At 48.6% G+C, this 26,382-nt stretch overlaps 1 protein-coding gene and 1 long non-coding RNA gene across 2 annotated transcripts in view; both read right to left on the reverse strand.

The window, feature by feature from the left end:
• The window catches only part of LOC143442359 (uncharacterized), a 6,991-nt gene extending 4,497 nt beyond the window's left edge, over positions 1 to 2,494 (reverse strand). The window contains exon 1 of the long non-coding RNA XR_013110470.1: positions 2,416 to 2,494. This is a non-coding gene — a long non-coding RNA (uncharacterized LOC143442359). The remainder of the gene's footprint in view (positions 1 to 2,415) is intronic.
• Positions 2,495 to 3,906: 1,412 nt separating this feature from the next.
• Nt5c1a (5'-nucleotidase, cytosolic IA) lies at positions 3,907 to 24,664 on the reverse strand. The gene is made up of 6 exons (XM_034503368.2): positions 24,428 to 24,664; positions 17,949 to 18,116; positions 17,465 to 17,594; positions 14,021 to 14,143; positions 12,054 to 12,238; positions 3,907 to 10,475 (listed from the first exon to the last, which is right to left on the reverse strand). Exons 1-6 carry the CDS (start codon positions 24,551 to 24,553, stop codon positions 10,110 to 10,112), a joined length of 1,098 nt encoding a protein of 365 aa, XP_034359259.1. The 5' UTR covers positions 24,554 to 24,664; the 3' UTR covers positions 3,907 to 10,109.
• Positions 24,665 to 26,382: the final 1,718 nt, after the last annotated feature.

Raw genomic sequence — 26,382 nt, forward strand, 5'->3', positions numbered from 1 at the left:
CTGTGTAACCTAGGCTGGCTTTAAACTCCAGTTCCTCTTGCCTCAGCCTCGGGGTGCAATGCAGATGTAAATCACCCCAGCCCCGGATCCCAATGACAAACTGACACTGGACTCTGCCATTTGCTAGCCTGGACCATGAGTGAGTTATATTAGCTAATAAAGGAATGCTTAGAATAGCACCTACTTCATAGGATGAAATTAATTTATTTATATAAATCATTGATTCAGTTTGCTGTTATTATGTGAAGTTGTAGCTATAATCATTGAATTACCCATTTATGGAAATTTTTTTTTTTTTAAAAAAACTTGAGACAAAGTCTCACCATATAAACTTGGCTTTGAACTTATTATGTAGACAGCTAGCCGCAACTCACAGGGATCTGCCTAGCTCCGTCTCCTGTGTGCTAGGATTAAAAATTTATGCCTCGACACTTGGCTAAAAATAATTTTTGTGGGAAAGTGAGACAGGGTTTCTCTGTATAGCCCTGGCTGTCATGGAACTCACTCTGTAGACCAGGCTAGCCTTGAATACAGAGATCCTCTACTTTCTAAGGGCTGGGATTATGGAATTAAAAGTATTCACCACTAGTGCCTGGTTTAGAAGTAATATTTATTATTTTTTTCCCAAGGGGGAGGAGGTTTATTCAGGGGATAGGGCAAAGGTGGGGAGAGGAAGGTGGAAGAGAGTGAGAGAAGAGAAGTAGAGGCCGGCCATGACCACGTGGAGAGAGAGGAAGGTGGGGGAGGGGACAGAGAGGCAAGAGGGTAAGAGAGAGAGTAAGAGAGTAAGAGGATAAGAGTAAGAGAGTAAGAGAGTAAGAGGAAGAGAGAGTAAGATAGAAGTAATATTTTAATTGACCTGTAAAGTTGTTCATATTTATCATGGACAACATAACAATATACATGAAGTATATATACGCTTTGGAATAGTTAAATCTAGCTATTACAAATATACTACGTAGGCAGCACATGGTGGTATATGCCTTTATATCCCGCCACTCAGGAAGCAAAAGGAGGCAAGTCTCTGTGAGTTCAAGGTCAGTCTAGCCTACATAGGGAGGGGGTTCCAGCGCAGCCAAAGCTACAAACCGGACCCTGTTTCCACACGCAAAAACAAACAAAATATTACCTCACAGAGCTGTCATTCCTATGGTAGGAACACTGAACATCTTTTTTCTTTGCATTTTTCAGTAATACAATTTAGAAAGACATGACGAGAATTCCAGTATCCAAGAGGATAATTCAGGCTCGTAAGTCACGAGCTTGAAGTCAGCTTGGGCTCTGGGCCAGTTGAATAGCACAGTGCCCTCCAAGGTCAGAAGAGGCCATGGAATCTCCTGGAACTGGAATTACAGATGGTTCTGAGTCATCATGTGGGTGCTGAGAACCAAACATGGGTCCTCTGCAGGAGCAGCCAGTGCTCTCAACTGCCAATTCATCAGTTCAGTGCATATCTTTTAAAGAACACAGTGAATCCTCATGAACCATGGTCATAGTTATCAAAAGTATCTGTCTTTAAAGTGAGCTACTGGGGAGTGAAAGCACAGCTAATAAGCAAAAGAAAAGAAGGTGACTTTGTAACCTTTGGGTCACCCATGAGTTCAGCAGGTAGGAAGGAAGGGGACAAAGAAGAACAACACTCAGGAGCTTTCCACCCTGTTTCTCCTGTTGTCATAGTAGTCCCCCCTCCCCCTGGCGTCAAACCACAGCCTTGTTACAGGGCTTTTGTTTTCAAATCCAGTTTTGAGAGCGTTTTTGGAAAGTAGAGGGTTCAGTTATGGCAGTGTGCCCACAAAACAGGAGGTATTGGGTTCCACCTGTCTTCTATTCTAGCTGTTTCCCTTGCCGTGGACATGATCCCTGGCTGAGAGCAGCTGTGACTAGTTCCAGTGTCACTAGCCGATAGACATTATTCAAATGTCTCAGTGCCATCAAGACAACTGAACACACAATTGCTGTGACCTTGCCTAAGATGGAGGCATTAAGGCTCCTGAAGGATCCTGCTGGACCGGAGATATGAGGAAGGAAGTAGAAGACCACACATGCCTCCCCATCCCTGGGGCCAGGTATGCGGGGAGTGTGGGTGGGGGTCGTGGGGTGGGAGGGTGAGCAGACTTAAGGTTAGAGAATCAAGGAGACACATTGGACCTAGTCTTATGGTCAGAGGAAGTACTTCACTTCTGATATTCACCCTTGTGTAGGATCCTCTCACACTGAATTGGGGTTGTGACTCATAGAAGATGGATGAAGACTTTCCTGGATGCCCACTCTGCCAGCATGATGTGATAAAGGAAGATTCTAAGGTACCAGAGAAAGGACTATGTGTAGCTGGGGTGGGAGTCAGCTCATCCTCTTCCTTCTTAATCTCATATCCTTTCCACCTTCTCTTCTCCCTCCCACTCCATCCTCACTCACCCTTGGTAGTTCCAGAGGAAATAGAGTCGACATCAAGAACTTCATTGGGGTGTGTTGGTTTCTTCTCTTGTTGCTGTGATAAAACCCTGAAAAAAGCAACTTTTTAGTGTGGGTCTTCCCATCTCAACTTTAATCAGCTAACTCCACACAAGTATGCCCAGACTCTAGATGACAGGTGTGTCTAGAGGCTGAGATGTGGTAGTCAACCCCTGAAATGGCCTTCACTTCTGATATTCACACCCTTGTGTAGGATCATCCCACACTGACTTGGGATTGTGACTCAATGTAGATGATTCCAGATCCAGTCAAGTTGACAAGGAAAAGCTTGCCTTTCTTGAGCTCAGTCTACCATCCTAGAGTCTCCCCTCATGGAGCAGGGGTCTATAGAGAGACCTCAGTCACTGGGTTTTGAGCCAGGTTTGGTGGCACATGTCTAAGATTCCACAACTTGGGGAAATTTGAGGCAGAAGGATTTTGACTTTGAGGCTTGCCTGAGCTGAATGGCAAGAACTTTGTTTCTTTCTGAAGTCTGAGGACAATTTCATTAAAATCTAAGAGAAAAGCAACAGAGCAAGCAAGCTGTAAATCCAGATAGCTGGAAGAAGACGGAAGAGGAAGAGAGAAAACTAAAAGCTATGCCTGGAAGAGGAAGAGAGAAAACTGAAAGCTATGCCTTTGGTGGAAGGATGGGGGAGTTTCAGTGAGAGTGAGGGAGCCCAGAGCCTCAGGGAAAGCAAGACTCACTGTGTAGCCCTTGTGGTCTTGAACTTGCTCAAGCTCACAAAGACCCACCAGCCTCTGCAAAGATTATAGGCACAGTGTGAAAAAGAACAGAAACACTTTGGGGAAAAGAACAGAAAGAAAAAGAGCACTCAGGAGGGAGGGGCAGGCTGATATCCAAGTTCAAGGCCAGCCAGGGCTATAGAGCAAGTTCCAGGACAGCCAGGGCTATACAGAGAAACTCTGTCTTGAAAAAAAAAAAAGGAAAAACAAAACAAAACAAAACAAGGGCTGGAGAGATGGCTCAGTGGTTAAGAGCACTGGCTGCTCTTCCAGAGGTTCTGAGTTCAATTCCCAGCAACCACATGGTGGCTCACAACCATCTGTAATGGGATCCGATGCCCTCTTCTGGTGTGTCTGAAGACAGCTACAGTGTACTCATGTGCATAAAATAAATAAATCTTTAAAACAAAAACCCTGAAGGAGAGTGGGGCTGAGAAGTTAAGCACGTTCCTCCAGACAATCTAGTTTCTATTCCCAGCACCCACATGGCAGCTCACAACAACTTCCTGTAACTCCAATTCCAGGAGTGATTCAGAAAGCTGTCCCACAGTGCTGGCACACAACTTGATGAGCACCTGTAAGACTTGTCTCAAAATGACTACAGAGCTAGATTTTAGGGCTTATACCAACTTCTGGATTCACTTATAGTGAACTAAAAAAAAAAAAAAAAAAAAAAAAAAAGGAAGGAAGAAAACAGGACAATATAAATGTATTTGAATGGCTTTTTATTTGAATGGCTTTTAAGAAGAAGAAGCTCTTGTAAAATGAAGGCATAGGATGATCACAAGGGAAGGGACTCACAGTAATAAACACGCAGCACTCTTTGTCATATGACCAGGAAAAGAGTGGACAGAGCAGGACCCCCTCCTGAGAGCACTAAGAAGGGGGCGTGCCCACTGTTACTCCAGGTAAGGACTTCACACAGACAAAGAAACACAGGCTCTAGCTCTCCAAGGAGGCTCTTGGGAGTTTATGCCAAACAGCAAGGCAGACAGGTCAGGAGAAGGAGCCCAGGGCAGCAGAAAACAGTGACAGGCAGGGGCTACAGTTAGGTGTGGGCTTCGTCCTTGACCTTGTTCTAAATAGAGGATACTCAGACACTGTTGAAAGAGGAAACTGGAAGTTATGTTTGTAGTTGTGTTATTTTAAAAATAAAGTTTGTGCCCATTCATTCAGTTTTTGTTTTGTTTTATTTTTGTTTTTTGTTTTTTTCAAGACAGGGTTTCTCTGTGAGGTCCTGGGCTTCCTGGAACTCACTCTGTAGATCAGAGAGACAGAGTGAGGCTCTGGCTGGCCTTGAGCTGAGAGATCTGCCTGCTTCTGCCTCTTGTGTGCTGGGATTAAACGTGTCCAGATTGTTTTATTTTTAAAACAGGGCCTTGTTGCATAGCACTGACAATCCTGGAGCTTGCTCTGTAGACCAGACTGGCCTTGAACTCAGAGACCCACCTACTTTTCAGTCTCAGGAGTGCTGAGATTAAAGGCATGTACCACCAACTATATTCAATATCGTTCACATTTAAAAAAAAAAAAATAGAGTCTTGATATGTAGGCGAGGCTGGCCTTGAATTTAGCATCCTCCAATCTCAGTTTCTTTAGAGCTGGGATAAGAGGTGTGCACTTCCAAGCCCGGCTTGTACCCAAGCACTTAAAACACACCAGGGATATTTTACGGCATCTCTACAGTTTCTTAAAGACCTCAAGCTGTGATTCTGAGAGTAATGTCCCTTCCATCCTCCTGGGTCTAAAAGTCCCAATTCACTGGGCTTCGGCTGTAAAGAACAAACTGGAGATGGGAGGGTGGGATGGGCTAACACACAACAGAAGCTTCTTTTGGCCTGTACAAAGTTTTCTAAACTGGAAATGGTTGCCAATGATTGAAAGTTCAGATTTCTAATTTCTCAGAAAACAAATCAAATCAAAACATAACAAGATGGAACACCAGGGCCCACCAGCCCAAATTCCTACACGGCAGGGTGTCCTGGACTCTCGATGCTGTTTTTCTTTTCAGGACCTTGCCCAGTGCCCTTTGCGCCTGTTTCCTGTGTGGCTCCTGTAGACATAGGGTTTGTGACCTTTGACACACACAGTATGTTTTCTATGACCTTGGCAACTTTCTGACCAGTGTCAGCTACAAGCCTAGCCTTGAGTAGTGGCAGGCAGCCACCAAGGCATATTCAGCCTTGGCTAGAAGTGTGAGACGCCAGTCTGCAGAGAAGCTCTTATTTTGCAAACATGATTCATTCGATCTCTAAAGCCTCTGGGGTGGGGGTGAGGTGGGGGGCGGCATCAGGGAGACACTTCCCAGTCAAGGTCAAAGGTAAAGCATGTCTGGCAAGAGCAAAAAGCCCAGAAGGAAGTCAGCTTTCCTAGTTTAAGACTGCTCCTAATCGGACTATATTAACCCTGGCATTGTTGGGAGGAGGGAAGAGATTGAGTCAGGTGGAGGCAGATTCTGACACTTCTTCCCTACAGACAGCGCCGCAGGGGTAGGAGACCAAGAGGTCAGAGGCAACAGAAGTGGACCAGAAGCAGAAAGCTAGAGAGGAAGACTGAGAGGCCTGGTCTCAGGGGTCTCAGGAGCCACAGGGGCCTCAGGGGCCTCAGGTGATGCCCACGAGATAATCAGAGTCCCCCAGGAGCGATGCTGATCATCAGCATGTGGGGCCCAGGATTCTCAATTAGCAGAACTGTCTGTACACACTCCAAGCTTGCAAGTGTGCATGACACACAGAGACACAGACACATTTGCGCACACAGAGTCATCAGTAGAGAAATAGGAGCTGTTACACCCATAAACACATATTCAGTCCGTGCAGAGGCACACATTCATAAATATTTCTCCATACACACTGTCACAGTGGTTTTCGGTGAGAGCCGTCAGCTCATCAGACAGAGATGTTTTACAAACATTGTCCGAGCACCTGAAGTCCTTTTTGGCTGCTAGAGTCCAGCACAGTAATCAATCAGAAGCATAGAAGGAGAGAAAAGTAAGCCATGTACTACAGGCACAGCTGAGTGCCAGTCTGTAGTGTCACCTACTGGCAAGAGAGGCTTCTGCACCTTGCCTTAAGGGTAGAACTCAGGACACTTTGTCTCAGGTACCCTTTCCAGCGAAGTCGCCAGCCATGGAGCCAATGGTCCTCCTCATCCTCATCTTCACCCTCGACCTCCCCCTTCTCATCCTTGTATTCTGCTGGAGACAAGTGAGAAGCTGGACTCCTTGGACTTCTCAGCATTTGAGAAGGACCATCAAAGACCACGCATGCCTGCTGGAAAGCAGTGGTCCTCAAAGGCAGCTAGTAAACCAGGTTCCAACTTTCACTCGACCTCCAGCTGGGACAGGCTGTCTGAAATGCTGCCTGAAGAATCTGAGGCCATGCCTGAGCTTTGTAAGGGGAACTATCATGATGGGATGGTGACTTCAGCCGTGACAACTTGCTATGTTTGTAGTGGATTCTAGAACATTCCACTGTAAGGATAGCTTTGTTGTTCCAGCGCTGATACCTGCTAGCTGGGTAACGTTGAGCAAGTTATGGTAGTTCCCTGAATCTGTATGGTCAGGATACCTCAAGGAAGTGAACATGGGCCATAGTACTGGTACATCCCCAGGCAGGCTGGATTACAGTAAGATGCATTTCCAGTGGAGGGGTGTGGGCAGCTGACGTTATCAAGGGGTACCCAGGGATTTGGGGCAGAGCTGTTTACCACATCTGATAGTCTGATTATTGCTTTGACTGTATGGATACACACTAATTGAATAGAGGTGTACCATCAAGTCCATTTTGGATTTGAACATCTTGCTAGCTTCTATTTTCTTTCTAGCATATTCTGCTAAATTCCCATGAAGGCAATTGGGCCAGCATGTAGGGGGAGGTTTGCTTTCTTCTTTTTGTGATGGGGTCTCATGTAATCCAGACTGGCTGTGGACTGGCTGTGCAGCTGACCTTGGCCTTCTGATTCCCCCTGCCGTCATCTCTCAGGCGTTGGAAATACAGGTGTGTGCCATCATACCTAGCTTATGCATTGCTGTGAGTTAAACCCAGGCTTTTGTATTCAGTAGGCAAGAACTCTACTGACTGAGTCAGGTGTCCAGCTACATCACCCTCCCCTGAAGGGAGTTCTGTAGTAACCCTAGCAGTCCCTATGCTTAATAACAAACAGAGCTACTATTCTGCTGAGCGACAGTTCCACTGGGCCTGGAATTCTGTTGGCAAGCACTTTCTAGGAGGAGTGTTCTGCCAGACCTAGGGATGTGGCACTTCCAGCTAAAGGGGTCCAGTGTTCTGGGAGCAGTGGCTCCTCCACTCCAGTGCTGCGGTCTGAGGCTTCGCCTGGGGCTTTGTTGCTCAGTTGGATTTTAAATCTCCTGGTAACACAATAATTAAAGCTTCATGCTGCCAGGCTCCTCTTCAGCTCTTGAGACCATCAGGAGGACTGTCTGGCTGCAGCTAGAGCCTGCCCCCAGGACCTCTGGACTTTGTTCCAGCTTCAGAAGCTTTTGTCCAGGTTTGAGATACTCATCTGTGGTTTCGATAATAGAATTTGGACCGTTCTGCACTGTCAAGTGCTGTGGGTATCTATTAATGGTGGCTCCAGTGAAGGCTCCAGCCCCTGACTGCACCTTAGCTTCTTGCTTCTGGCATGACACCATTCCTGTTTCCTGGGAAACCTGGGAGGGTTTGCAGCCTTCATGATCAGGCCCTGGACACTAGACCTCATGGATCCCAGACCCCAATTCAGCAATATCTGGTGCTTTCTTCACAGTACACAGGCCTTTTCTGACTGGACAACCCAGGGACAGTCTGTGAGCCTCTGCTGAGACCCTTCAAGGGGCTGTTGTGTGATCCAGTGAAGATGCAAAGGGCCCTGAGGCTGAACTTCCTCTCTCTTCCCTGTTTCTTTTCCTTGCATCTGTTCTTAGGTCACACAGTATCTCTGGTTGGGCCTGGGTAACCAAGCAGGAATCCCCTTACAGGCTGTGTTCTACCCCCAGGCCTCCTCTGATGTCCGGGTTATAATGATGAAATCGACCCTGGTAAAGACGCCCGTCACCTCATGCCCTTCTGGCTGCAATAATGCCAGTGGCTCTGTAAAGCAGCTGTGGTGGGTGCCAATCTCATGTTCCTTCCAGGAATAGCAACTGCATGCCACAGACACGGTAGCACATGCCTGGCCTAAGGTTTCTCCTCTGGCCCAAGCTGGTGCTCATTTCCAGGAGTTCCTACATCTTCTTTTTCCTCCTTCCTGCAGCTGTCATCCTGGGACACACTGCCCAGAACATTCACTCATTCAGATCCTGATTTTGCCTAGAAGGACAGAGGTTAGAGTCCCCGGACGCCCTTCACCCTACCTCCAGGCTCCTCTCCTCTGGCCCTCCTCAGCTCCTGGCCTTCTGATGATGCTTCTGGGTTCCCTCATTGCTGAAATCCCTGTGAGAGTCAGGCAACCAATGCACACATTCATGTCTGCTTGCCCCTTCTTGTCTTCATAGGGGAGAACCAACCATCCACTCTTCTACCCTTCTTTTGAGTGCCACGGCTGCTTAGCAAAGGACAGTGTGCTCCACCATTCATCTTCTGGAGAAGAAAGGGCTGTGGAGATTCATGCAAAGATGGTATAATCTCTGGTACCGCTCAGAGAGGTCATCTCATCCCAGAATCCTTTGCACAGCACCCCAGTGACAGCTTATCACTTCCACAGTAGCTCTGTCTGGCTTCTATTCACTATCCACAGCAGAGTCATGCTGGTGCACGCTCAGCTCATTCCTCTGTAAGCTATCACTTCCTTAGCATCTTTTGTTTCAGAACAGACAGACCTGACACTTCCCACATCTCCCTGTAGCACACCTCAGGCTCAGCCTGGACAACGGCTTGCTTTAGAGCCTCCACTTTCTCAAAATTTGGGACTAGAGTTCTTTCTCTGCTAGGAGAACTTCCTTATAGCATGGCAGGTGGAAGTGATTGGCAGACCCAGGACTGAGATGAGGAGACTGGCAGACAGGACTAACTGAACTTTCCCTAAAAGATGAAGGCAAAGGAAATCCAGAGTTGGTAAGCTGCTAAAGCCTTCTCCAGGGAGAGCCTGCAGTGCCCCCTGCCGGCTACAGGAGAATTTGCATGTGGGTAACATTCCTCCCTTCAGACAAACCTTTCCACGTAGCCGCTCTCCAAGGCTCAAGTTAGTAAATCACAGCAAGTAAAAGATCGTCTTGTGCAGTGGTTTCTAAACATGGGGGAATACACACAGAGCTTCTGTGCAGCGCTGTGCACATTTCCCGTTTGATGGGCCTCAGGGTTGAGGGGCAAAGGGCTGGAATCTAGCCTATGTCTTGGCTCAGGCCAGAGAGGAAGGGCCATTAGTTTTGTAATTCATTCACTTTGTCCTTTTGTAATCTACACAGGTGCCATAGGTACTCGCAGCCCCCGCACAGTGATTAATTTAGTGCATAATCATATAAAACCAAGTTTCTTTGGCTAAAGAACAAATTGAAAACCACCTAAAAGATGGCAGTAAGTGAGGCTTATGATAACGAGGGACTTAGGTCATGCAGTTCATGCCAGGTCTGCTTTAGGTGTTAAATCTACCCACTTTCGCACAATGTTCTTTGCACTACATGAGGTAATTTTCATCCCAAGCCCTTTGGCATCCTGGCTTCTCTGACTGCACCACTCGCTGTCCCTCCCTGACATCCAGGCTATCCTGCAGAATCCTGCTTTCCTAACCCGGGTCACGGCAGTGTTTGCGTGGGAGGGATTTTAAGACTGGGGCTCTGTCTTCGTAACTTTTTAAGAGGACCTGGCACAGAGGGATGAGGGTGGCATGCAGGAGAGTGGACAGTGAGGAGCCAGAAAAGTTCACCAGATGAGCTTCAGAAGTGGGACAAGGGGGCCTGGAGCAAGGCGGCTCAGCTACTGTGCACCTAGTGACTGCTTTGCAGCGGCAGCCCGCCGGGGGTTCTGAGCCACACCATAAGGCACGTGGGCAGCCACGGTGCCCATCTCCTGAGCTCCAGCCACGTGGAACATCTGGTCATCAAAGAAGATGTGTGGGCGGATCTTCTCAAGAAGGGGACCCTTGGGTGCTCCAGCTAGGAATAAGGCCTCATCCGTCTCCAGGCCCCAGCTGCGCAGGGTCTTGAGGGCCCTGGCTCCAGAACTGGCTGCACTGCGTGCTGTCACCAAGTAAGTGCGAATCGGGCACTCCAGCCGCAGGCCCTTGGAGTAGAATTTCTTTTGCAGTCTACCCAGTGCTTCCAGGAAGCCCTTTAGGGGGCCCTGTGGAAAAAAGGGAGACAGAGGTGCTGATTAACCCGCCTCTCCTAAACATTTTCCTTTTCATTCTAAAGCCTCTGTGATTGGCTGTTGGGGTGGGAAAGCCCTAAATCCTTTGGTAGTTTCGGGTCTGCCTGTGTTGTCTCCTGTGTGCATACAGGGCTGTAAGTACCTTAGGCTGGGGTCTGTCTTAATGTGATTGGGGCTGTGTGGGAGCAACCATAACCAGGGCAACTGTTGCTAAGTGTATTTATTCATGTCTCCCGCAGCAATTTATCCTACAGCTCTGTAAGTGTGGTCTTCTGTGCTCATCTGCATTGAAGCAATTAGAACGAGCTAGTAATGATGGCGCGTGTACTTGCCAATTAGAGCAGACTCTATTCTATCTGTGAGCATCTGGGCCAGATGGGCCAGTGTGTAACCACTGAATATGAGCCCCCTGTGGACAGACGCATCAGTGGCTCAGGGTGTTGGGCTCAAGCCCTGGGGTCAGGGAAAGTGCTCACAACCATGAAACTACTGAGGATACGTGAAGAGAGAACTGGATGGTGCAGAATGTAGCTCATTTCAACCAGGGAAGTAGGCTGCCAGTCTTGGGGATTTTCCTAGCCAGGAAACCCAAAGTAAGCTGTGTTCTTCTGGGTCTCTATTAACACTAAGTGGGAAAGTATCCTGCTCTGGGCAACTAGATTTCTATAAAAGCTCAAAATGGAGTTCCCAGAAGAGCTGGGAAATCCCATTGCTCAACCCACAGGAAATTTCTACCAAGCTCCAAGACATGTTCTGTTCTCAGAAAGCCATTGAAAAACAGAAGGGCAGGTGAGGTTCTCTGAGCCACTTAAGGCATGACAAGAGGTGGTCCAAGGGGACCTGTAGCTCTGGCTCCCTATGATGGTGCAATAGGGAGTTCTTCTTATCTCCCAGTGAAGGAAACAGGAGCGTCTGGCAGGATGGGGCCTTACTCAGAAGGGTACCCCAGGAGAGGAGCTGAGGGTCACAGGGAAAGGACAGTGGATTAAAAGATGTGTATGAGAGAGAGAGGGGGGGGGGTGAGGGAGGGAAAGAGAGACAGAGAGAGAGACTTGAGGAGGAGTGGAAACTTCAGAGAGGGTTCAAGACTCAGAGTGGGGGATGGAGGCTTCTGAGAGGTGATGGAGACCTTAGGGGTTTGAAGGAGTAAAGCAGGAGGCAGGAGATGCTTCAATGAGGTGCTTGGAGAGACTCTGGAGACCCAAAGAGGTGGAGAAGGGCACTTTTGTGAGGAGGTGGGACTTAGTGAAGGGGCGGAGTCTCAATGGAAGGAGCAAGGAGGCAAGTAAGAGAGATGAGGTTTAGAACTTAGAAAGCAGAAGGAGGTGGATCTCTGAGTTCAAGGTCAGCCTGATCTACAAAGCAAGTTCCAGGACAGCCAGGGCTACACAGAGAAACTCTGACTTGAAAAACCAAGGAGAGAGGAGGCTTGGCTCTTAGTAAGAGGACCTAGTAGGGGTGTGGACTTAGCCTGAGTTTGGCCTTGGATTCAGACCAGTCCAGGTTCCGGGGAATGAGGAGTTACTCAGGGGTTCTGGGAACATGTAGCACCTGTGCCAAAGGTTTGTTCTCATGGGCCTTCTCATGCTCAAAGAATCTGTCCAGCCCATGGGCCTTGACGATACGCTCTGACTCATCGGAGAAGAGTACTGCGTCCCCATCGAAGGCTACGCGGAGCTGACTCTGGGACACAACCACGTCCCTGCTGGGGCTGAAGATGGTGGCAGCTGCAATCCCTGGGCAGAGAGAGGTGAATGTAGTCTGAGACTTGGCACAGAAGGTATCCCACGCTATCCTTGTCCCACCAAGACTAACGGCAAGCCTATCAAGGACTTATTGAAAGCATTTTAAAATTGGTAGTACATGGCTACTGGCCATAATAGGCAGCAGCTCTAGCTCTGAGGTAGCACTGTGAGGGTCCCTATCAATATCTAAAGGATATCTCATTAATATCACCTTTGTGGAGAGCTCTAGAGGTATCCTTGGGATGGACACTGAAGAGCTGTTTATCAGCTAGCATGAGGGAGTTTGAATAACACTGAAGACCATGCTGGTGTGGACCATCTACACAACACTCTCGGCTGGAAGCACAGGACTCCCATGTCACTGGAATTTCTGTTTGAAATTCCTCATCCTATGTGGACAGCAGATGGGGAAGCATGCCTGGAGGTGTGGTCACTCCCCTATAATTGATTCCAATTTACATACCTCCTCTGGACCAAGGTAAAATTAAGTGTCTTTCAGGTCTGTATGAGGATGAGCTCTCAGACTTCAGTAGGGGTAGATGAATGTGGACACTGTCTACAGCCACCAAGCACGCGGGGACACCGAAGTCACTGTGGTTCAGGCTGTGAGATAGTGTGCTGGGTCCTGGGAGGCAGCACAAGCTACATGCGATAAAGAATATATACTTTCTGCAACCGGGGTTCCTCTTGGATGCAAGGATGCCCACCAGGGACCAAGGCTCCCGACTACAGTCCGCTGAATTCCCTCAATAGTCTTCATCTCCTGAAAGGCCACTTCTACCCTGCTCCTCGGTGGGAATCTAGGACCACAGACATAGACTTCTGCAGAGCTCTGGGAAGAGCTAGCAGTACAGGTCTCACAGCAGGTTCACTAGCCTGAGGATGTCCAGGGTATGACCAGGTCCTGAGTATCAGACTACAGACCTTCTCAGCTCTGTCAACCTAATGCCAAGATGACCTGAGCCCCACAGCTCTGAGCAGGATATCCACCTAACCACTCTCCTGTCCCTAGACCAAAGGTCAAATTCCAGATGCACAGAGGCACACCTATATGTTGGCTAGTCCCCAGATCTCAACCAAAGGGTGTGATGTGTCTAAGGAGATGCCTTCCGGGTCCTGGTTAAACAAAGCCTCACAGACAAAGGGACAACACGGACAGAAAAGAGGGCAGTTGACAAGAACCCTGAGTGTTCAGTCTGAGAGCACATCCAGACAAATGGGTAGCCAGTCTTTCCTCCTATGGCTCCTATTGGGAGGACTGACACTATGGCTGTCACCCCAAACTGCCCCTTGAACGGGGCACATGGACTGGACTTCTCATTATCAGTACTTGTAACGAAGTCCCCTAACCTCACTTTAGCACTGGCCAGCCCAGCTCCGGGAGATGACTGTTTTTGAAAGTTTACCTCTCAGGTTGGGCTACCTCTTTCTCACTGGCCCAGTGATGGGCCACACAGGAACCAGAACTCCCATCAGCCCAGAGGGATCTTAGAAAGTAGTAGCTTTCTGGGCTGGAAGGGAAGTTCCCATGGAAACGGAGGCTAGGTGATGTTGGTGAATGTGCACTACAGGGCAGGAGGAGGGCAAGAGGATGAGGTAGGGTTTTGTTTTCACTGTACAAGACAGATCATAGGAACATGCGCATATTTTCCCTTGCAGTTGCCTTGGCAACCCCAGTGCCTGTTCAGATATCTGGCTGCAGGCTTCTCACCACTGAGACCCCTTTATGTGTGGGGAGGTGTTCCCATGTTCTCCCTCCTTGTTCTGACTTACCCTCATCAATGGCTTCTCGCACTTTGTCGGCATCAGCTGACAAGTAGAGGTTGGTGTGGTAGGCCTTGAGGTAGCAGATGGGGCTATTCCCACCTGTCATGCAGAATCGCTCAATGAACAGGTCTGTGAAGGTAGAGAGTCCCTGATGAGGCCAGGGTCAAACTTCATGCCCCATAACGGTCTCTCTGTGCTTGAACTGAGTGGTAAGGCAGCAGAGTGATTCTCCGTTTCAACCTAGCATCCCCTGTCCATCCAAGCCTCTCAGGGAATAAGATGATCACATAGTGGGAGAAAATGCCTGGCTTAGAGCATCTCCACCTAGTCAGGGACTCATACAATCTCAAAAGATGGACTGGAGAGCTTATCTTCCTGGTCATAGCTGATTGGACAGGGGCAGACTTTGGACCCAGCTGAGCCAATCAGAGTCCAACATGGGTAGCTTTCTCCCAAATCTGCAAAAGCTGTACAATAATTGCTGGCTGACAAGTGGCTGCCGCCCTCAGGTCATTATTGATCATCACTACATAAATCTCTTCAACAGGGCTGCTGTTCTTCTCACAGCTCACAATAGAAAGGGTTACTATCTGACCCCACAGCAGTGCTCTAGGCCCCACTCAAGCATGGCGCCCTGCCTCTTTTCATTGCTCAGCACCTGTCTCCCAAGTGGTTGAATATTGTTAACACCACCCTCACATTCAGTGATTTGAAATCAGTGTTATAAAATGCCAACTGGAGACTAAGGGTGTAGTTCAGTGATCGAACACACACACAGCCTACAGTTCATTCCCGGTACCCAAAATAAAAAAAAAAAAATACATTTTAAAAGTAATAACTAGGAGCTGGAGAGATGGCTCAGTGGTTAAAAGCACTAGCTGCTCTTCCAGAGGTCCTGAGTTCAATTCCCAGCAGCCACATAGCGACACATGTCCGTAACTCTAGCTCCAAGGGATCTGATGCCTCTTCAAAGGGCCCATACAAAGCTGGTTTGGCTTACACACATAGACATATACATATGCATGCAAATTAAATTTTTGCTTTTTACAAAGGTAGTGAAGCCAAGTATATTGGCACATGTTTTTAATCCCAGCGCTCAGGAAGCAGGAACAAAGGGTGGTACATGTCTGCAATGTCTAAAAGCCCAATACTGGGACGGTTATGGCAAGAGGCTCTTAATCTGAGGCTAGCCTGGCCTCAGGATCTGCACAGTAAGATCCCATATCAAAATTAAGTAAATTAAAATAAAATAACCGTGTAACTGGGTTGTTGGCTGCTTGAAAGGAGATCTTGTAAAGCTGTAAATATGGGTGGGGTGGTGTTGGTGGTTTCTCCTACTTAAAACAAGATGACTTCATTACTTTTATTTTATGTGTGTTGGTGTTTTGCATGCATGTATGCCTGTGTGAAGGTGTCAGGTTCCCTGGAACTGGAGTTACACACAGTTGCGAGCTGACTTTGGGGTGCTGGAAAGTGAGTCTATGTGGTTGTGGACCCTCTGGAAGAGCAGCCAGTGCTCTCAACTGCTGAGCCATCTCTCCAGTCCATGGTTTTCCCCCTTTTAAAAATCATTTTGTGTTTGGGAGTATTCCTTGCACGTGTATCTCTGCACTGGGTGCATGCCTGGTCTCTGTGGAAGCCAGAAGAGAGCCTGGAGCTATTCCAGTTACAGACAACAGGGAAGGACAAAGCTTACTGAAGAAAAACAAGGGCCCACGAGGCCCAGAGATCACCAAGACCTGGATTCTGGCCTTTTTAGGTCCAATTTTCCTTTCTTCTCTGTGGTTCTGAGTTGTCCTGGAAACAAGAATGTACTCCATCCACTGGAAGCTTGCTCTGAGGGATTCAGTACTTTCATTCGTAACTGGACTAAAAAGAGAAGTACCCTTTCACTCTGAACTGCCTCCGAGTCTCCTGTTAGCCTTGTGAAGCTTGTTAGTCTTCTACAGGTAGAGAAACTGAGGCATAGAGGCAGTAAACACCTTTCCCAGTTACAAAGGGAGTAGGGCCTGTCCAGTGAGGGAGGGCTGCAGCTGGCTTGTGCCGGTTTTTAAGAGTCAGTTATTACATGTTCAGGAATTTTATGAGCCGGTTATAGTGATCAACCATGGGTGGCCGGAAATCGGCCAGGAACGGCACCCCCAACACTGGCAGCATTTCAAATCAGTTTGGTTTGTTTTATTTTTACAGGTTTTTGTTGGTGTTTGTTTTTCTAGACAAGGGTGTGTGTGTGTGTGTGTGTGTGTGTGTGTGTGTGTGTGTGTGTGTGTGTGTAGCCCTTAGCTGACCTGGAACTCACTTTATAAGGCAAGCTGGCCTTGAACTCAGATGACCCCCTACCTCTGCCTCTGGATGGCTTGGATTAAAGCATTACAGTCCTGTATGTATGTATGTATGTATGTATGTATGTATGTATGTATGTATTGTGTGTGTATATGTATGTATGTATTGTGTGTGTATATGTATGTATGTATGTATGTATTGTGTGTGTATATGTATGTATGTATTGTGTATGTATGTATGTATGTATGTATGTATGTATTGTGTGTGTATATGTATGTATGTATTGTGTGTGTATGTATGTATGTATGTATTGTGTGTGTATGTATGTATGCATATATGTATTGTGTATGTATGTATGTATGTATGTATGTATTGTGTGTGTATGTATGTATGTATTGTGTGTGTATGTATGTATGCATGTATGTATTGTGTGTGTATGTATGTATGTATTGTGTGTATGTATGTATGTATGTATGTATTGTGTGTGTATGTATGTATGTATTGTGTGTATGTATGTATGTATGTATGTATGTATGTATTGTGTGTGTATGTATGTATGCATGTATGTATTGTGTGTATGCATGTATTCTGAGACAGGGCCACATGTATCTGAACATAGGTTTAGACTACTGAGTCCTTTGCCTCCGCTGCACTGACTCCACAGTTCTGGGATTACAGGTTTTGTACCACCATGTGCTTTTTTGCTATTTGTCATTTAATTCAGTGCTGAGGATCCAACCCAGGGCTTCATGCATGCCAGGCAAGGACTCTACCAATTAAACCACTTCCCATATATCTCAGGCTGGCCTTGAATTCACTATGTAGCATAGGAAGACTTTGAATTCCTGCCTTGTCTCCCTAGTAAAGGTATTCCATGCACGTACTAATAATGTAGCTAGTTCTTATGCAGTGTTGGAGATCGAACGCAGGGCTCCCTGCCTGCCGGGCAAGCACTCTAGCAGTTGGAAGACAGCCCCGGCCTTATTAGTTTTAAAAGACGCGGGTTAAAAATACAACACAATGGAATACAGTGCCAGGTTAGCAGCACATTGCTGGGGTCAGGATGGCAGTCAGGATAGCCTGACCCAGCCTGACCCTGCAGCACTGTGGCCTCCCTTTGAGAGTGTGCACAGCAGAGCATCCCATGCTCACCTGCCCCACGCTTACCATAATGGTTGATACTGTTGATGAGACGGACTCCCACTTGAGCATGGTTGTTGGTCATGAGGACAATGTCGAAGATATCTTCGCTCTCGGGGTACAACTCCCGGAGTTGCTTGTTCACAGCCTCCAGGGCCTGGCAGGGAGACAGCAAACTCCAGGTCAGAGTCTCTGGGATTGACAAGTGGAGTCGGTGGTCAGGGATGCAGTGAGGAAGGAGAGGGGAGCCTAGTGACTGACTTGGTGAAATGAGATCTGTGCACTCCACCACCTACTCATGACATTTTCCACCATTAGGTGGGTTGTTCACTACTCGGAGGCCCTTTGTTAAAGGTGGGATAGCTCCTCAAACTGGTTACCTATCCTGGGCTCTGTCAGTTTCAAGAAGGGTGGCCTCTTCCCACAAAGGCTCAGTCCTCTAGTTATGGGATTGCCTCCAGGCCGAGCTGACAAAGGCATTGTGTGGGTGGGTTCAGGAACTACCCCTCACCTTCACAAAGGGGAAGGCGGGCCCGGGGCTGAACGGCTCATTCTCATGCTCCAGCTGGTATCGCACATACTCCTCTACGCCCTGCTCTGTGTAGATCCTCTGTTCCTCATCCATTCGGAACAAGGCTCTGGAGGACACGGCGATGGTGACCGCATTCTGAGGCTTTGGCTGTAGGAGGGAGGGACAGTAGGACAGGCTGTTACTCAGACTCATCGAGAGTCAGGTGCACCAGTGCAAGCTCCTCCTGGACCCTGGGATGTGGGGAAGGCTGAGGCAGACTCCAAGCTGGACCCTGCTGGAGACTGGCTCTCTATCGAGAAGTGTGATGGGAAGGAGGGGCATGCCCTCAGGGAGCTTGAGGTATTGTTGGCCATCTGGACACCAGAGAAAATGAGTACAATATATGTAGCCAAAGTGTGGCCACATTGAGATGACTCCCAGATGGTTTCCATTATGAAGGAAGAGCTGCATGCCCTCAGGAAGAAATCAGTGCCCAGAAACACAGTAATTATATAAGAAAAAAATATCTCCAGCCTGGATCTGTTTCCCAAGCTCCAGACTCGCATATCTAACTGCCCTAGTCAACCAACAGAAACTCCAACTTGCAGTGCTTGCGGCGGAATCCCTCACCCTCACCTCCAAACCCAGCCTCTTCCCTCTTTTCTCATCTTGTGCCCAGCTCCACACCTCTTCATCCAGATCACTGCATAATCAGACAATCACAGCCAGGAAGTAAACCTTCACTCCCCCCTCCTTCCCCATTCCCTTCTTCATCGACTAACGGTCTAAGCCACGCGTGCTGGGAATCTTCTTTCTTCTCTTCTGCAGCCCAGTCCACCATCGCCTCTCACTCTCTTCAGACTGTCAGAGGGTCTGTCTAAAGTGCAGGTGTGATCACAGCTTGCCCCTTCAGTGGTGCAGAACCAAGCAGACAGCCTTTCCTACAGAGTGAGAAGTCCTTTGCCACAGACCTCTCCTTTCTTTCTACCCTCAGTTTCCTCTCCCCCAGGTTTTCACCACCTCACCGTGCTCACACTTTTGCACACCGTCCCCTCGCACTTTGACTCTTGAACATGCTGCTCCTTTTGCTGACTGTGTGTAGGATATATCCTATCCCCCTCTGTCCGGTTACCTCATGCGCTTGCCCTGGAAAGCCACTTCAGTTGGATCCTCTGTGGAGTTTGCCCTCACCCAGCTCTGCTGAGGAAGGGTTCTGGTAGGAAGATATGACTCCTGTCCTCAGAGCTCATCAGAGGATGGGGGAGAAGACAAGCAAACAGATAAGAGGCAAAATGATAGGCTTCAGTGACAGAAGGTGGAGGCAAGGCCTCGGTAACTGGCCTTTGGGAGAAGTCATTAGGGGAGAGGGGACCTTTGAGGAAGACCTTGAAGGAAGAGGCCACAAGGACTGGTGAGCACAAACCAGAAGCCTTCACAAAACGGAACAGAGGCCAAGGCAAGGGAGATTATAGAGGAGCCCAGAAGGACAGACAGGGCCTGGATTTCAAAGGGGCCCCTCGCAAGGGGGTCTTAGCAATGCTTCTCAGCTGCCATATCTGAATGTATCCCCCCTCCACAGCTCATGTTGAACTCTGATCCCGAATGAGATAGCATTAAAGGGGGTAATATGGCCTTTGGGAGTGGTTAGGGCTTTTCTTAGGAAAAAAAAAAAGATACCAGAGTTTGCCTTGACTACTCTGCCATGTGAAGACACAGTGAGAAACTATCACCTTTAAGTGAGGCAGAGGACCCCCAGTCTTTTGGCTCCTTAATTTTTGGACACCCAAACCTCCCCAACTGCAAGAAAGAAATCTATAATGTTTACAGTGTAAATCACCAGTGTGTGGCACTTTGATACAGTAACCCAAATGGACCAACACGCATGACTTACATAGGGTGCAATGAGGAGCATGCCACCATGGACAGCAGCTGGACCCTGATTGATTTCTCAGGATTATCAGAATATGGGTGTGCAGGAAACTCACGGGCACCACTTCTTTGTGAATGGGACAGTCCTAGCATCATGATCCTTAGTTTACAGGTGAGAAGAGAGAGTCTTAAATTGAAGCCAAGACCTATAAGTGGTTCTGCTTGTTCATGATATCGTGTGGATCATGTATTCAACCCACTGCTAGGCTTGAGTTGATTGGAGCATTGACTGATGCTAAGCTGGGGACATTAGAAAGCAAGATAGGTTTGAGTTCTGTCCCCAAAGAGCTCCTGGCTCATCCATGCATATATTCATGGTATCCTTTAGAAGTCGGGGACAGGAGCATGACAGACACTGGACCTTTCCTAATCTCTGGGAAAATCAGAGTATGAGTGTTCAGGGAACACATTGACAGCACTTCTCTGTGACCTGGGCAGCTCTAGGAGACAGGACTTTATGGAAATGCCTCTAAACTGTGCTCTGTGGTTGTGTAGTGACTTCAGATGTGACTGGTGAGGATGAAGATTTGAGCTCTAATTTCACTTGCTTTAAAAAAAAATGTGTGTATGTGTGTGTTTGTGTGTGGAGCCCAGAAGTGGATGTCAGGTATTTTCTTCTTCTAGTACTCTCCACTGTATTTTTTTTTTTTTTGAGGCAGGGTCTCTCACTAAACCTGGAGCACATTGACTGGTGGGACTGGCTGGCCAGTGAGCTCTGAGATCAGATGGTCTCCACTGGCTCCATCATGCACACAGTCACACACGGTTTTCACGTAGCTGCTGGAGAGCCAAACTCAGGTTCCTTGGGCTTGTGCGCCTGGCACTTTACTGATGGAGCCATCTCCTGGTCCCTAAATTGATTTAATTTTAATGAATTTAAGTAGTTTCCCGGAGATAATAGTGAAGCCTCGGAGCCTCTCAGAATAGGAACGGATAAAACAAAACTTTCCACAAAGTTGTGTAGCTGGCCACAATTTGTATGTGGCTTTTAACTTTAACCAAGATTGTGCAGGTGGCCAGCAGGGCCAGTGGAAGATGGCATTCCCTCCTCTGAAGCTCAGCCCAATGCTTTAGCCGGTCTCTGACCACCTGTGTGCCAGTGTGTTCTGGGCGAGGCATTTCTCAACCCCATCATCACTTGGGAACCTTAGGGATGGAGCTGTCATTCCTGCAGAGACAGAGAACCCATTTTCCTCATCCTCTTCAGGCAGCCAGCCAAAGCCTTGTTCTTCTTCACTTCCCGTCTCACAGCCCTGCCACACTGCTGGTCTTGGATTTCCTTTGGGTGAGTTAACCAGGCTCTCTCAGATCCTACTCCTGGCCATTGCAAGAAAAAATGTCTTGATTGCCTTGGCCTCTGGAGTGTCTACTTTCCTCTTACAGATGAGGAAAGAGGATTAGAGAGAGTCAGGGTATTGTTCACACAAAAAGTCAAGGTGAGATCTCAAGTCTCTAGCCTCTAGTTTGGCCTCTGTCCACATAAAGCTTCCTTGCTATGATGCTTCCAGAAGCCTCCACCTTTTACTTTAACAACTTGCCTGGACACATCCCCGCCTCCTTTTCCATGTTTGGAAGAAATGATGAGAAGCATTGTGTCCTAGTATTGCTGAGGTTTCATGGTGGGATACGCTTCCCTTGAAAAATGAGAGTCCCCAGGACAGGATCCTGTCTCCTATTCAAGTCACAACAACATAATCAAGGTGGGCCTCGGGAACACAAGCCTCTGTAGGTTGTCCAGCTTCCAAGTGGGTCTGAAGAAACAGGTGACCAGATCTGTCCAGAGCCTGGAGAAGCCGAGCCCTTGTAGCTTGACCCTCTCACCCCTGTCCAGGTTTCTTAGCATCTTAGTCATGTGTGCACCAAAACCAGAAAGTCCATTCCAGGCTAGGAACTGGGTCAGAAAAACCAAGGGTTTCAGCTTGGGAGTACTGAGCTGTAGGGAGCCATGGTCTTGCCAGCTCTCTGGGATTTAGGCTGATCGCTGTGGCTTGGAGCTGAGAAGAACTAACAGAGGGCAGCCCAGCCTCACTGGTCTGCCTGTGGAGCTCCCACTTAGACCAACAATCTGTCTACTGCACTCAAGATAGGAATGTAGCCAAAGAAGCTGTTATTTCTGGAAGGACACGGGAGGGATGTTGGGAGAGACGAGGACAGGATAGTTCTGAGTAAAGGCCTTTGACCCCAAGAGGTGAGGGTCTCTGATGGCCTTCACTAGGTTAAATATTTTACTCAAACTCTTGGGAATGAAAACGAGGCCAGGCCAGGCCCCGATGGGGCCCATGAGGCTTACAACCCCCAAAATAGCCCGTGGGAAGAGGGGCTATGGCAGGAAAGACAGGAGCTGGGAACTTCACCTAATCAGACCAGGGTTCAAGGGCCAATGAAGGGACCATGACTGATCATAGCCTGGTTCTCTGATGCTCGGGGAGGCAGTGGAGTTTTGAACACTGAAGGTTCTCTCCTGCTTTCCAGCAGTCTTTCCTCCCCATCCTCAGGCCCACACATTATTAGTCCAGCTTTGCTATCTCGGTAGCATGGCTGTTGCCAGACCTGATCTTTCCAGTCCACTTGATAAGCAGCACAGTGTGATCTTCATAAAATGAAAGTGGAACCAAGTTAATCCCTGCCAAGGAATAAAAAAGGGATCCTGCAACAGTTCCATTATGATGCTCATATTTTTAAAGGTAGGTTGACCTTTTAGTCAAATGAATTCTTAGGCAGAAACACACCCCCCCCATGGGCAAGCCAAATACATAACTGCTGTAAGCATATTGTACAATTCACCTCTTATATCTACGCATCTATATGAATGCATTTGTTACAAAACTAACCGATTAAAACAACACTTTGGGGGCTGGAGAGATGGCTCAGTGGTTAAGAGCACTGGCTGCTCTTCCAGAGGTCCTGAGGTCAATTCCCAGCAACCACATGGTGGCTCACAACCATCTGTAATGGGATCCGATGCCCTCTTCTGGTGTGTCTGAAGAGAACAACAGTATACTCACATATATAAAAGAAATAGATCTGAAAACAAACAAACAAACAACAAAACCCCAACAGTTTGGATGACAACACATTTGAAAGCAGGAGTTACCACAGACTGAAGAAGCTTCACTATCCAGCCAATTTATTTTTATGTTTCTACACAGTTCTGAGAGAGTCCAGTTTTTACCCTTAACTACTTGAACATGGGAAGAGCTGCCTTCCCCCACCCCCAAATATTTAAAGTATTTTTCTAAGAAGAAAGAAATTGGATTCACAGGTCTGAAGACTGCCTGAGACACAGAGTTCCACAGAATCCAGCATGAAAGCCTCAACCCCACTAAATAAGGTCCGGGCCCTTTCACAAGGTACTCGATCAGAGCTGTCTCTGGGCTGGGAGCCTTTTGAGTCCTTGCAATACTTCGCCCAATGACCCTGCATTTCCCTCCCAGTATGGATTCTGAGCAAGGTCTTGAGCTTCAAAGACAGCTCCTTGCTTTTCCCTCCTTCTTCCTCCCTGCCCCGCCCTCCCCGAGGTCCCACCCACTGAAGCTTTAAGATCAGCTCAAAGGCCATTTCCTCCCCTAAAGCCTTCCTGGTGGCAGTCACCCCCTCCCCAGAGCTCACACAGCATGTAGGATCCTGAGAATCCACCATCTCTAGAGCCTCCGTGGGCACGCTCCAAAATCCCGAGACAGGCAGGCCACAGCTTAATATCTCTGTCACCAGGATGAGCCAAGGCCTAGAGGTGACTGTGGATGGGGTAGCCTCCTGGGTAAAGTCATCGTAGTGAAGCAGTGGGATGCTTTAAGGTCAGACTGGAGGTCCTTGTGTAATGCCTCTGGGTCAGCTTCTATTCTCAATCCCTTGCCCAAGTTCCTGTTTCTAAGGTGGAGAGGCGTGAACAACGCTAAGGTATTATGAGCTTGCCTAATAGAGGAAGAGGAATGCTTGCCTCTGTGTGAAGTTGCAAAGGGCTGATGCCTCTACTGAGATCAGAAGCAAAGTCTAAGGTGCAAAGCCCAGAGTTGGGAGTCAGAGCCTGGGAGCAAAGCCCTGAGCCTGGAGCAAGTAACCGTTCCTTTACGATGCAGGGAGAGCGACCTGATTCCCTGGGGTCTGGGTCTGCAGTTAGAGCCCAAACGCCGAGGCTTGGATCTGGAAGCTGAGCTGGCTGCACAGATGGAACCAGCGAGCAGCCGGGTTTCCAGAGTCTACGGAGCCCAGATCGCTGCTGACCCGGTTGCTGACCAGCTCAGCCAACAAGTGCGGTCCGCGCGTTCAGGCTGCCAGCGCCGGGAGGGGATAGGCCCCTGATGACAGCATGGGGCAGGGATATTCTGGAGTAGAACCTGAGCCCGGGATGGGGGTTGGGGGTAGAACCACTGCCACTATAGCAGAGCTCCCAAAATAAACTGGAGCCCCAGCCAGCTGCTGGGCACATTCTGGGGTGGAGGAGCCGTGTCACCTTCGGAAAGGGGGCTCCACAAGTCCCTTCCCAGAGGACTTGAGACCCCTCCCTGGAAGTGGCCCTTCCCGTGTCCCCCAAATTCAAGCCCTGCTTTTACCGATTTGGGTTTCTTCTTGGGCGAGAGGTTGTCATAGAAAGTCTTGGCTTCCTCCCACCGCGGCGCTGCTGCGGTCTCTGCCCCTGGTCCGGGTTCGCGGGCCTCCCGGGGCTGCCCTGGTTCCATGCTCCGGCTCGGATCCGATCCGGCCCGGAGGGAGAAGACAGCGGCGGAGACGCGGAGCTCAAGGGCCTGGGCTGCCAGAGGGAGGCGCGTCCCGGGTGGGAGAGGCAGGCGGGCAGGGCCGGGAGGGAGTGCGAGTGAACCCGCCCCGCCCGCCGGGGGTGGGGGACCGTCAGATCCAAGCCGCTCTCTTGGCATTTAGGGGAACTCTGATTCCTCGACCGGCCCAGGTCTGAAGCAAACGGGGAGCAAGTGCAGTCTGCTTTCTGGAGCAGGCCGAGGGGAGCTGGGCTTGTAGGATACTGCGGATTGGGGGTTGTGGGGATGAAGTTCAAGGGCACCGAGAGAGGAGGAAGCCTAATATTTTCCCCCTTACACGGTAATTCCCTAAGTAGAAAAGGTAAGCCCTCCTCCAAACTAACAGGTCCCTTACCCACATCAGATGCCCGCATCGGACTCTGCGTGATTCGTCGCCTTTCTCCAAATTCCAGTCTATCCTTGGACCCGGGGAAGTGTTGGATGGACAGCTCCGTTCATGAACAGGGAGCCTTATTACGTGTAGAGGGGAAGTGTGGGGCACAGTTCTTACACACACAGGCGAAGGGGCTGTTGAATCTAAGGCGTTGTTATGCTCGCCTAAAGGGCGACGCAGTCAAGAGTGATTCCAAGGGATTCGGAAACCGGGTTCATGTCAGCTCCCCTGTTGGCCAGCAGAGGGCGTGCATTTTAAGTCCCTCATGCTGAACTTGGGACAGCTACAATTGTGAGGTAGCTGGAGGTAGGAAAGGGTGAAATGGGGTCTGGGACCCAAAGAATTTTCGCCTAGCATTTTTGGAATTTCAGGGTGTTATTCACGTTGTGCGGAGCTCTGAACTATCTGCCTCAAGGCACAGCCATCTCTCAGACATTGATTAGAGACGCCTGAAAAACATTGGTGTGGCTGAGGATGGGTGGGTGGGTGGGTGGTGGTGGTGGTGGTGAGGGTCCTTTGCCTGGGACCTGGGACAGAGTGGAGTCTGTCCAGCCTCCGCCATGTCTAGAGGGAACCAAGTAAACTTTGTTCTGTAGGGATTTTCCTCCTGATTGAAACATTCCCTCCTGGGAGGCTCTGGGGCCCAAGAAACTCACAAAACTAAGGAAGCCCAAGGAATTTTAAAGACTTACATAAAAATCTCCGAATTACATAAATATCAGAGTAACCCTCTACGGGGAGAGGAAGGGCACCTTTGGTGGCGTAGCTGCCTGCAGACCACACAGGGAACTCCAGTGGTTCAGTTTTCCTGAGTCAGCACCCATGCTGGGCTTTTTGGTGACGTGTTTTCCAGAGCTGCTCAGATTCCTGTAAATAACCCTCACCCACACACCTGTAAGTAACCCCAGTGAACTCACTGGCTCAGTATGCCGACCTTGGATGGGATTACCTTGGGTACCACCCTTTATCTTGAGTGAACAAAGATATCTCCCCTGGAAAAGCAGTATTGTAGATTTGGGTTAAAGAGAGGGGAAATTAAAAAATAATGATAAGACTGGGGAAGTAAGTTCAGATGTATCCTCTTCTGAACTGGATTGGTGTGTGCGAGTGTGTGTGTGTGTGTGTGTGTGTGTGTGTGTGTGTGTGTGAGAGAGAGAGAGAGAGAGAGAGAGAGAGAGAGAGAGAGAAAGAGAGAGTTTTGTTTACATAAAAGGAAATCTATTCATTCATTCCCAGTAGTTTGGATTTGTGTGACTGGCTTGAAAAGATGACCTGTGAAAGTCTAATTTCCTTTTCTTTAGAATGTGGGGTTGGGTGGTCAACCCCAAGCATGACAGAGGGTGCTATAAAGTGTAGCCGT

This window comes from Arvicanthis niloticus, chromosome 5 (assembly GCF_011762505.2).
Source record: "Arvicanthis niloticus isolate mArvNil1 chromosome 5, mArvNil1.pat.X, whole genome shotgun sequence".
Lineage (NCBI taxonomy): Eukaryota > Metazoa > Chordata > Mammalia > Rodentia > Muridae > Arvicanthis > Arvicanthis niloticus.